This window comes from Pundamilia nyererei, unplaced genomic scaffold, assembly GCF_000239375.1.
Source record: "Pundamilia nyererei isolate P.nyererei 1_Seehausen unplaced genomic scaffold, PunNye1.0 scaffold00007, whole genome shotgun sequence".
NCBI lineage: Eukaryota > Metazoa > Chordata > Actinopteri > Cichliformes > Cichlidae > Pundamilia > Pundamilia nyererei.
Window position 1 is genome coordinate 7,658,814 of NW_005187408.1, and position 10,845 is coordinate 7,669,658.

At 40.5% G+C, this 10,845-nt stretch overlaps 2 protein-coding genes across 8 annotated transcripts in view; one reads left to right on the forward strand and one right to left on the reverse strand.

Moving 5' to 3' along the window:
• Nucleotides 1–5,243, reverse strand: part of esyt2b (extended synaptotagmin-like protein 2b) — a 37,787-nt gene extending 32,544 nt beyond the window's left edge. For 3 of the 4 annotated variants that reach the window (XM_005722787.1, XM_005722786.1, XM_005722789.1), the window contains exon 1: nt 4,499–5,243. In XM_005722787.1, the coding sequence (XP_005722844.1) occupies nt 4,499–4,900 (402 nt within the window). In that variant the 5' untranslated portion in view covers nt 4,901–5,243. The remainder of the gene's footprint in view (nt 1–4,498) is intronic. The other variant, XM_005722788.1, reaches the window with a different exon arrangement.
• Nucleotides 5,244–5,664: 421 nt separating this feature from the next.
• dync2i1 (dynein 2 intermediate chain 1) overlaps nt 5,665–10,845 on the forward strand; it is a 10,973-nt gene continuing 5,792 nt past the window's right edge. Inside the window, exons 1-15 of one of the 4 annotated variants that reach the window (XM_005722782.1) lie at nt 5,665–5,823; nt 6,051–6,104; nt 6,206–6,866; nt 6,943–7,010; nt 7,109–7,375; nt 7,483–7,548; nt 8,357–8,410; nt 8,525–8,530; nt 8,655–8,886; nt 9,025–9,127; nt 9,281–9,410; nt 9,505–9,616; nt 9,699–9,793; nt 9,877–10,006; nt 10,182–10,354. In XM_005722782.1, the coding sequence (XP_005722839.1) occupies nt 5,809–5,823; nt 6,051–6,104; nt 6,206–6,866; nt 6,943–7,010; nt 7,109–7,375; nt 7,483–7,548; nt 8,357–8,410; nt 8,525–8,530; nt 8,655–8,886; nt 9,025–9,127; nt 9,281–9,410; nt 9,505–9,616; nt 9,699–9,793; nt 9,877–10,006; nt 10,182–10,354 (2,166 nt within the window). In that variant the 5' untranslated portion in view covers nt 5,665–5,808. The remainder of the gene's footprint in view (nt 5,824–6,050; nt 6,105–6,205; nt 6,867–6,942; nt 7,011–7,108; nt 7,376–7,482; nt 7,549–8,356; nt 8,411–8,524; nt 8,531–8,654; nt 8,887–9,024; nt 9,128–9,280; nt 9,411–9,504; nt 9,617–9,698; nt 9,794–9,876; nt 10,007–10,181; nt 10,355–10,845) is intronic. The other 3 variants (XM_005722783.1, XM_005722784.1, XM_005722785.1) reach the window with 3 other exon arrangements.

The following is a 10,845-nucleotide window of genomic DNA, read 5'->3' on the forward strand; positions in this document are numbered from 1 at the left end:
TTAGTGCCTTTTATGTTTCAAAATCCCATCTAGGAAAGTACACTACAAACTAGCTCAAGGTATAAATGCTGTGATGCTTGGCATGGTTCATATTACATATTTACACTATAAAGATGTAAAAAATAAAATAAAGATGAAGTGAGGCAACTGGCTGGACCTATGGTGAGACACGATGTGTGAAGAGACAGCACCATTTCTCATGGATTCAGCAAAAGTGCTTATCCGGCGTTTATGTCAGAGTGTGAGAAAAGCAGTGACATGAGCAGGGCGACAGAGAAGAAAATGTCACAGCTATCATAAAAGATTCCAGAAATAATATAATCCTGTGGAGGAGATGCTGGAAAAAACCTCATTAATACCCCTGACACAGTGACCTCATTCACAAATGTAGGTGAGGTAATGATGAGTCACTTCGCAGCAAATGTTTCCTTTTAAGCGCTGAGCAAGAATCAGGGAAACATATCTTAATTATTTCGTATTATACCGAAGAGTCGCTGAGCCCTGCCTCTTAAAGACATAACTAACAATTTGCCTGGGTTTTGAATAAAAGATGGTTATTCTCACTGTCTTCAGACTGCTTATCATGGCTCGCTGAGTCAGAGAGGTGCTTACGTCCTGAAGGAAAACACGTCCTGCAGCTAATAACACAGGAAAATATTAAAGTCTAAACACAATGTCAGCAGCAGAAGCAGCAGAAATGGGGTTTAATTCAGCTGATATTGTATCAGGATTTCAGCCAAGTAATGCCGTCCTCTGGCAGAAGGTGCATGTTAACCCTTTAAAGCCGATCTGATCAGCTGTTCGTAACACTTCCTACCTCCATCAGCGCGAACTATCGCATGTCCGCCATGACCACCTGAAACTGGAAGTGACATCATTTTGCGGTACTGTAGTTTTTTACCTTCAGGGCCTTATGAGCCTATACTGGTGTTTTTAATAGTTATGTTTGACTTTAAGACTTTCTGTATCATTTCTGGGATGCTTAGGACTCAAAGTGCACTGCCAGAAATAGTTTTTGTTTTTTTTGCAAATTTGCATCATAATATTTATTTTCATTTTTCCTGAAGTATATAAAAATTGGTGTATTTCAAAAAGAAAACTATAAAGACACTCAAAATAAATTTCCTGTGATGGAAAACTATTTTGTGCAACTTTTTTGTATCTGCAGTTTTGAGGGATAAGCTTCTTAAATTTCTCTAACTAGAAATATATGTTAAAAAAAAAAAAAACGATTTTCAATTTTTTTGTAGTTTATTGCACTTTTTTGCAATTTATGTAATTACTATGCACTTAATGCATACATATTATTAAAATTTGGGCTTTAATGGTTGTATCGATGTATAGCAACTTGAAATGCTCCCAAAAATGGCACTACAGCATGTAAAAATATAATATAAGCTCTGGCGGACTTGGTTCTATGGTAGGTCTTAAAGGGTTAAGGTCTCATATAATGCAGACAATCTGAGCCCTCTGAACGACACCTCCACACACCTATGGTCCATCTCAGTTTGTACAGCACATATTGCTCTTTCACTGCTGCTATGTAAGATCAGAGAAAGCAAACTGTACAAATAAACTGTGACCACAGGATTCAAGGAAAACACGACTAGCTGTAGTACAGTTCTGTGCCTGTAATATTCACTGGCCAACTTCAACAATGCAATAAATATGTTTGCATTTTCTAATTTACAGCTTATACTCCCTTCATATAAACTGTACAGGTGATAACTTTTCTTTAATAACTTCCTCATTTGTTGAAAACACACACTAATTATTTCAACTTGTGGGTCTTAATATAGTTTAAATACGCTCTGCTACTAAACAACATCATGAAAAACACATGATATACTGGAATTGTTATAAAAAACCCTCAATTTTAAAAGGATAACTTGATTTAAAAAGGCATAAGCAATGCATTCAAGGTCAGTGATGTAAACCGGTGGCAGTTCAGAGCTACGTTACTTTCTCTAACAAGCTAAAGTATTCTAAGCATGAAATAAATGCCACAGCGTGCTGCTTTTGTTTTTTTCCACTGCAACAGAAACAAGGCAGGCGATAAGAGTCTTCACGGTATTCCTGCTGACAAAAAGAGGTGCAGAACATGCTTGTGGAAATCAACAACTTTCAAAATCCTGAGATCTGTGTTCTTTGCACTCCTGATGCATTAAGTCCATTTGAAAGAACAAACCAAAGCACCGTGTCACCCATTTTCTCCCATAAGTAGCCTGATAGCAAGTCAAAATTGCTTTGAGAAATCCAGCTGGGCAGCAAGCCATCTTCTCCGACACTGAACCAAGGTGACTATCTGCCAGTTCAATCAGCTCAGCAGTGCACACGTGTTCAGTGTTTTCAAATTAAATCTGATTCCGTGGCTCAGACAGATAGAGACACATCGCATGTCAGCAGGTGCGCGCAAGCTAGGAATAATGGCCATTGTTTACAACAATGAGAATGAAACTACCTTGGAGAAAAAAGCAAGGACTATATAATGGCAGTTGATGCTAATCTCTATAAAGAAGTAGAAGAAGACAGGGCGATCTATTTGCTGACCTCTAACAGCTGACGCTCTTGCTTTTTTATCTTCATCTTGATATAAAGTTTTGATTCATGTCTGGTATGTTTTCCTCATTATGCTCTGTTACAAAATGAAATAGCTGAACAGATACATCAACGCAATGACATCACCACCCTGAATGGCGGTCTACGTGTGAAAAGATTTTTTCATTATTCCTAAAAACTAAGACAGAGCATTCAATGTTGTTTATATCAGATATTAATGACTAATGCCAATAATAATGAGCTCTACATGAAGGCTAAAATATTCAGCTCCAGGTGCCATAACGGTCCATCTTTTATGTACAGTCCTCGGGCCTCACCAAATATGAATGCATTTACCTTTCATTTTATAACCATTTTCTTCATCTAGCAAAATGCTTTTTAAACAAGAAGAGCCATTTTCACCTGAATGCTCAAGGTTTTCCATTCGAAGTCTGTGCCGCTCAGACTGTAAAATTTAGCCAAGAGCTATGTGCAAAACTGTTGTGACGCTTCCACGGACACTTTTAGTGTCAGTAGCTGCCACACCAGCTGACTACTGAGTCACTCTGGACAAATACAGGTCAGGACATAAACTAAACTGGAGAAACTGGAACTGGCAGAAGTGCATTTTAGCAATTGTTTTGGGGTGTGGACGCACAAAAAACCCAACAGTGTGAAAGAAATGTCATCTTTATATGTGTAGTGGGGAGAAATCTGCAGCAGCCAAGATTTAAGAGCTATAACTGGAAACAGTGAAATGTGCTCAGCTTGTCAGGCTGGAGGTTGTCAATCATTGTGAAGCCCCAGAAGATCCATGTTGATTTCCCACGAGGACACAATCCTGCTGCTGGTATGACCACAGTTTCATAAAGAACAGACTTAAAACAGGGGGGGTGCTGAAGCCAATTAATAATTTCTCTTTCCTTTAAGTGGGATACTTTCCCTCGATCCCATCTAATTCCTCCACACCCCTTTAATGGCATCAATGCATCCTCAGCCGTGTGTCAGCAGAATAGGCTTTTAACTTTTAGCGAGGCTGTGCTGCAAACCTCCTCTGACTCGGATACAGAAAGTCTCCGTTTTGAAGACCTACAAGTTATTCAGTCATTTAATTTAAAGTTTATTTGAGTTTCATTTTTTTGCTGAGAGAATACGGCTCAAATTCACTCAAAGCTAATTACATGAATGGTCTGGACCACCCAGACTCTCTGGGGTCCTATAGGAGGGTTCAGTAAAGCAAATTTCTCTTCCCCTTTTGAGTTTTATGGAAGATACAAAGTTTACTCACATATATGATCTTTTACAGTCACATTATTTCTCTCAAGTGACCCCAACCTTTAATGTTGAGACTTTCTAACCCTAAAAGCACTAGTCGTGAGAAAATCCATGTGTGAAAAAAATTAGCCCTCTTCCAAAGCCTGGAATTAACCTGTGAATTTTCTTTTCTAAATATAAATTATAACTGTGGAATTATCCACTTTTCATTTGAATTTAGAATGATTAAGTGGGACACAAAGTATAGCTTCTTACTGGTTTATAAACTGGTTTGCCAAATTAAACCCTAAATTGTTAAACCCAAGGATGGACCTCTGCTCTGTCTTAACATTTTGCCAAGATAACGTGCTGCAGAAATAGACTGACTTACTACAAGTGACATAGCCAGTCTGAATCCCAAAATAACAGAGACCCCGTGGGCATGTTTCCTTCCCAGCGTGGTGTCTCGTTTACCATTGTACCCTGCTGTATTTAGACTGGGGCTCTGGTCTAATGTCACTGCTGCGGAGACAGCTGCCCCATCACAGCTTTACAGCTCAACTCTGCTCTGCTGATCCTGTCAGCTGATTGTGTTTTCTTGGAAGCTCAAAAATATTGTTCACAACAATACTACACGCCCTATTCAGAGAAGTGGCTCAGTTGGGATAAACAGCTCCGTCCTGCTCTGATTCAAATTGTGCCTTACCCATGGTGGTAAATCAGAGGTGGTGAGAGCACATTTGGCACTTTGCTCCTCTTGCTCAAAGAAAGCTATTGCTCGGCTCAGTCGGCTTTGCTTTCCTCCTGTGTTCCTCCTCCACCAGAAAAAGATCACAAGTCCAATAAGCAGCCAGCTGAAACTGAACTCAAAATAACCAAGTGCGTAAATGGGGAAAATGAGCACAAATGTCTTAGCAAAGTGGACCCAGGTCTGGGTCAGCTGGCTGGTGGATGACGCTGGGGTATCGTCGGGTATGGTCGTCTCTGAGGGATGGGGAAAGTTGGGTTGAGGTGGACTCGGCGCAGTGTGCCCGTTCTCTTTCGGTAGAGCTGGGCTAGCATTTTGTGAATGGCTTCCTCGTACATCTGTCATGCTGTCTCTTGACATGTCTCTGTGGCCTCCTCAGGAGAGTGTCCTTAAAATCTGAAAATGCGGAGTGTCACAGCTCCCATGTGCCAGCGGACCAAAGCAGTCTTCATACGTGGATCCTGCTCTCACGTTGGTTCACCTGCACACCAGCCCATCGCCCCGGCAGGAACCGCTGTCGTTCACCGTCTTAGTTTCCACTCTGAAGAGCAGCTCGCGAAGACATTCCGCTGATTAAATCGGTCTGCTTGAGATAGTCCAGTCCACAGCTCTACTTACTCTGCCCACACAGGGTGGGTATGACCATTTCCAAAAACGCACAGGCATCCAGTTGTGTGCGATCCCAGCGGCGTCTCTAGCGCTATGTATAAAGCTAAGACATCGCCATCTGGTGTTTACTAGAGGCAACTACATTGTTATCACTTAGAAAGCGTCAAAGTCCAGTGAAACAGATATTCTTAAAAGTAAATGTTTAAATAGCATCCTGCATTGGCTATATTTGAAAAAGAAATATTGCATTTAATAGTGCCTCGCTAGCTTGTTAGTACAGTATTACCCTTAAACCCGAAATAAATCGCTACTCAGTCTTTATTGATAGAAATATGAACTCACATACAACTAGACATAACAGGGCGAAACAACTAACGGTTATAATCGTTTAAAGCCCAAAACTTAAGATATTTCGCTAAAACAAAAATGTATGGACAGTATCTTCAGCCGCTGCCATGGCAACTGGCTGTTGATTTCAGCGATTTCTCTGCTGCGGATTGATACGGCTGTTGTCAAGCCGAGGTGACGCGTTCTCCTTGGATTCGGCAAACTGCGCCTGCGCGCTGGGTCTTAACCATCATGGCGGTGTCTCTACAAAAATAAGAGCTAATATTCGGTGATTGAAGACAACCAAGAAATAAACAAGCGCCGATGAGAACATGTACACAGATAAGGTACGTGCTTCAGCTCTGACTTTACCGTGTGTGAGCCAAAACCGAGAAGCGTTTATTTTTAGTAGAAAAAGTCGTGTTCGCTATGAATGTTGTCAAACGTTATCTCAAAGAGTGAATGTTATCCCGCTGACTTACATGGGTCTGGTTCGATATCATACAAGTTATATAAAATGGTGTCTTTCAATTAAAATGTCATCAAATGAACCTTAAGAAACGTGTTTGTTTAGAAAATAACAAAGGAAGACACATGGAGACCTGCAGACCTGAGGAGACACATCAGGGTAAGTTGCAGAATTTTCTGATTCAAGCTCGATTTGTAGCAATTAAATGCAACGGTAGATGATTTAATCGTATTTTTATTGGTTGTATTTATTTATTCTAGGAGGAAGAACGCGGTGGTGAGGATGCCAGGAGGCGCGATGGCTATGATAGAAGGTACCGTGGTGGGGAATCCGCTGAGAGACGCCATAGGGACCAAGAAAAGGAGTCTAGACGCGAGAAGGACAGGCTCAGGGAAAGAGAGAGCACAGGGAGAGAGAGAAGAGATGAAGGGAGAAGAGACAGAAGGAAAGAGGGCTCACAAGATAGGAGAGCTGAGAGAGGAAATGAAAGGGAGAAGACAAGGGAAAGGGAGAGATTTGTAGATGTAAGGAAGTATGGTGATGACTACAGAGAAAATAAGGAGATGAGAAGAGACCTAGAGGAAAAACATGACAGGGAGAGGGATAAGGAAAGACACAGAGATAAGGAGAAAGAGAGGGTAAGGGACGGAGATAGACACAGGGAGGAAGACCGTAGTAAAAGAAGGGATGACGTAAATAAGGAAAGAAAAAGAGAGGAGCAGGACAGAGAGCTTAGGAATGATGGGGAGAGAAGAAGACACAAGGAAAGCAGGGAAGGAAGAGGAGCTCAGATAGAACAGCACCACAGGGAGGAGAAAGATCAGCATCGGGAGAGACACCAAAATGAATATGAAGATACAAGGAATGCCAAGGAAGAGAGACAAAGAGACATGAAGCATTTGGAACAGAAAGGAGACAGAGGTAAACATACAGGAGTGTGCCTATTTAGAGTAGCATGTCCATGAGATGTTTAATGTTTGAATGTCTTTGATTTCAGAGTATAAAGAAGAACATAGAAAACGTAAAGAGGAGAGAGAACAGAGGCACAGAGAGAGAGGACATCATGTAAGCTTCCACAGTAATGTTAATGTTCGCGTACTTGAATTTTTAAGGAATGGCTTTGATTACATAGACCCTCTTGCTGGGATTTTCCTGCTATTTAGGAGGAGAAACAGAAGCACGATAGTGAATACAGAGAGCATCGAGGGGAAGAGATCAGACATCATCGTGCTGACAGAGAGTTGGCTGAGAGGGACAGACCCAAAGACAGAAGGTACAAAGAGGGAGAAGACCCAGAAAACAAACACAGGGAGAGAAGGCACAAACATGAAGCTGACGTGGAAAGGAAACACAAAGAGAGAAAGCACAGGGAGGAAGACGATCACAGAGACAAGAGATCATCATCTGGCAAGAGTCATGAGAGGAATGTGGTTAGTTTGCGTGTAAATTTCCCTCATAGCTCTCACAACGCTGATCCAATACTATGGATTATCTGATTGTAAACCCTTTCCTTGCATTATATCCTTTCACAATATAGGAAGTTGACTTGGTTTCTGAGCAGTGGATACCTGCTGTGAAACATGAAGCAGACACAGAGGAGCCTGTAAGATGCTCAGTTTGGTTATAGCCTTCAAAGGCAACAAATGCACTCTTGCATGTCTTTAAACTTCTTTTTTTTTTAGCATGGGGGTGTGTTTCTACTTATTCCATTTATTTCATAAGTCACTGAGCCTAAGGAATATTGTGTCTTGGCTTCCTTTGTGGAGGGCCTTTCTGTGCTTGCATGAGAACAAACCAGGTTTAAGCTCAGTCTGCAGCTGGTTTGTCTGTAATGCTCACAGTGAGCATTCGAGAGAAGCAGAGACAGGGACCTGTTTCCCACTATGTTGCATCATTTCTCCTAATAAGCATAAAATATACTAAGCAGAATTTCCCATTTGTAGCTATGTAACACAGACACATAGATGTCACTCTATTTTTTCTTCATACATGTGTTTTCATTTCTGTTGTTAAATTGTTGACCTGTATTGTATGCCCACACACAGGGTAGCTATTTGGACTCCTGAAACACTCTCTGTGATGCTGGTTTTATATCCAGTACTGACCTTTTGCCAGACAACGTGATCAGTTGTGAAATGTGTCACTATCCCTCTTATCACATGTTTCCCGCTCCCAGCCTTTTTCAAACATGTTGCTGACATCAAATTCAAAATGAATCTGCATTTTTTTTGATTGGGCTTAACTTTGAATGTTTTCTAACCGAACTACCTTTAATTACATTAACGATTTGGAAATTATTAGTATTGCATTCAAGTGTTTGGGGAATTGGAGTTAAAGCAACACGAGTCTGTGCACAAATAATCAAAGTTTCTTAAACGATTTTCCCACTTTATGCTTTCTGATCACTTCAGCAAGTTGACAATGATGAAGATTTGGCTGATCAGGATTATGAAGATGATTTTGAGGTAATTACAGAGGCTGCTCTTACAAAATATGCCAGTTTTGATTTTAATTTCAGTGTTGTTTACACATTTCTTTTTGTGTTACTTTGGCATGCTCTAATCGATTTACATTGTAAGAAAATGGTGAGTGGTCACTTCACGTTTCTTCTTTTAGGATCTAGTTTTTGTTCATCGTGGTTATTTTTCTTGTTTCAAATAAAAACGCGTTGCATGTGCTCAGTGATGAATGGGAATGCTCTATTTAAAGGACTATGAAGAGGATTTTGAGGAACTGAATGAGAGCACTAATGAAGATGAGGACGAGAAGGAGCCATTGCATCCACAGGCGGGTGAAGCAAAGGAGGAGCTTTCAGCACAGCGGAGAAAGGAGATTGAAGCTATTCGGAGAGCCATGGATGAAGAGAATGAGAGAATTGGAACAACAAAGTCCAGACAAAGTACAAGCAGAGAAGAGGAGGAGAGGCCTAAATGGTCCAGAGGTATATTCTTACCCACAATAAATGTTTTAAGCGTGCTTCTTTCTTTGTGTATAACTGAAAGGCACACTCCTGTTAAATCCAGGGTGTTTTGTGCAGGTTTATCCTGGATTTAAAGCATCATTACTGCCCTGTTTACAGACACTGAAAAGATCCAGAGCAGAGCCTCCCAACGCGGAAAGTTTATCGACTTTGTAGCTGCAAAGCAACGCGAAGTCAGCAAGAAAGTTGCCAGTAAGCAAAAGTAAGTTTATTTGCAGAAAACATAATATATTAAATGGACACTTGTGGTCACTTAAGTAATACTTTTCACATAAGCATAAAGCAACCTCAGGCAACCTGACAGTGTGTTTATTATTTAATTAAACCTTGAATGTATATTTGTTGCTGACAACAGGAAGAGAAGTACAGAGCTGCTTCGTTTAATCGATCTGGATTTTTCCATGACTTTCTCCCTTTTGGATCTGCCGCCGGTCAATGAGTATGACATGTACATCAGAAACTTTGGAAATGCAAACACTAAACAGGTTAGCGATTATTTCTGTTGTCTACTTCTTAATCCAAATTATAAAGAGAAACTGCATATGTCTTTATAACACGTGAGATCGTCTTCTCTTCTAGGCTTACGTTCAGTGTAATGAGGATAACACAGATCGAGACATCCAGACAGAGGAAATAGAGATGTCTGAGAAGTGGACGCAGCATCCTCCGGAGCGCAGTGGAGCATGTGGGGGTAATAAAACAATAAGCTTCTGATAAGTTAAGTGTGTAGGCTATATGGTGAGTTTATTAATAGAATTTCCCTGCACTGACAGATCCAAACCTCTCTAAGGAAGCACGAGACAAACAAAGAAGTGAAATGAACTATGATTCACAGCGTCTGGCATCATTTCTTCGCTCAGCCTCACAGGTCTTTAAACTATTTGTTAGAAGCGTATGCATGAAGAACTTTTTGTCTTGTTGTTAGTTCTCACTGCTGTCATTCCAATCAAGGTCATGGTTGTCCTGCTGGAAGAGGATCAAGCTGAGAGAAAATCCCTGGAGAAACTGAGCACTCAGTCAGACACGTTGTCTTTCAGCGATGGAAGTTTACAGCTCATCACTGAGTTGCCTTTTCTTTATGGTACAAAGTCCAACCAGAGAAACTCATTTTGTTTTTGTTTTTGACTTGTATCTTGCTCTATTCTCATTGCTAGTTTGTTAGTTGTTACTTGTCCTCTGTGGCAGCAGTAGCAGCCTCTCAAAAACTCAGACAGTTCTTCCTATTAGATGTTCATGTTTTGTCTTGTCAATTGCAGATCGCCAGATTAGCATGCTGCACTTTTCTCAGGTCCAAAAGCATACCATGCTGTCAGTTCACATGCCCACGACTAAACCCAGCGCCAAGCATCTTGACAGCTGTACCATCATCTGCATCTGGAACATCTGGGAGCCATCCAGGCCTCAGAAGATCCTTGTTTATGAGTCTGAGGTGAAATTTACAACTTCTAGTATTCAGTTTTATACCATTTCTAGAGTTTGGTATCAGCCGATTATTAGCCAATTGCAAAGTGGATATTTAAAAAGTAATATCAGACATGAGAGAAACACCATTCAGCCATGTAAGGAGTTTTGATATTGTTTGTACACTAAAGGGCACTCTTCAACTTCCCTGTTGGCTGCACATTTGTCACAAACTATAACCACCAGTCAGGCAGAGCACGAATGAGTAGCAAAATAAATACACATGACAAATATCAGTGAAACTTACGGAAGCTTGTTTCTGCCAATGAATAAAACAATTTTTGCCAGCCGAAAGAAAAAATTTGGGGGTTTTCATCTCAAGATTTCCCCTTATTAACTCAAACTTCTGAAAAAAAGAATGTACAATTGAGAAAATAACCTGAAATTTAAAAAAATAAATAAAATTCAGTGGCAGAAAAAAAATGGTTCATGTTTTATGTCTCTGAAAGAAAGAAAAAA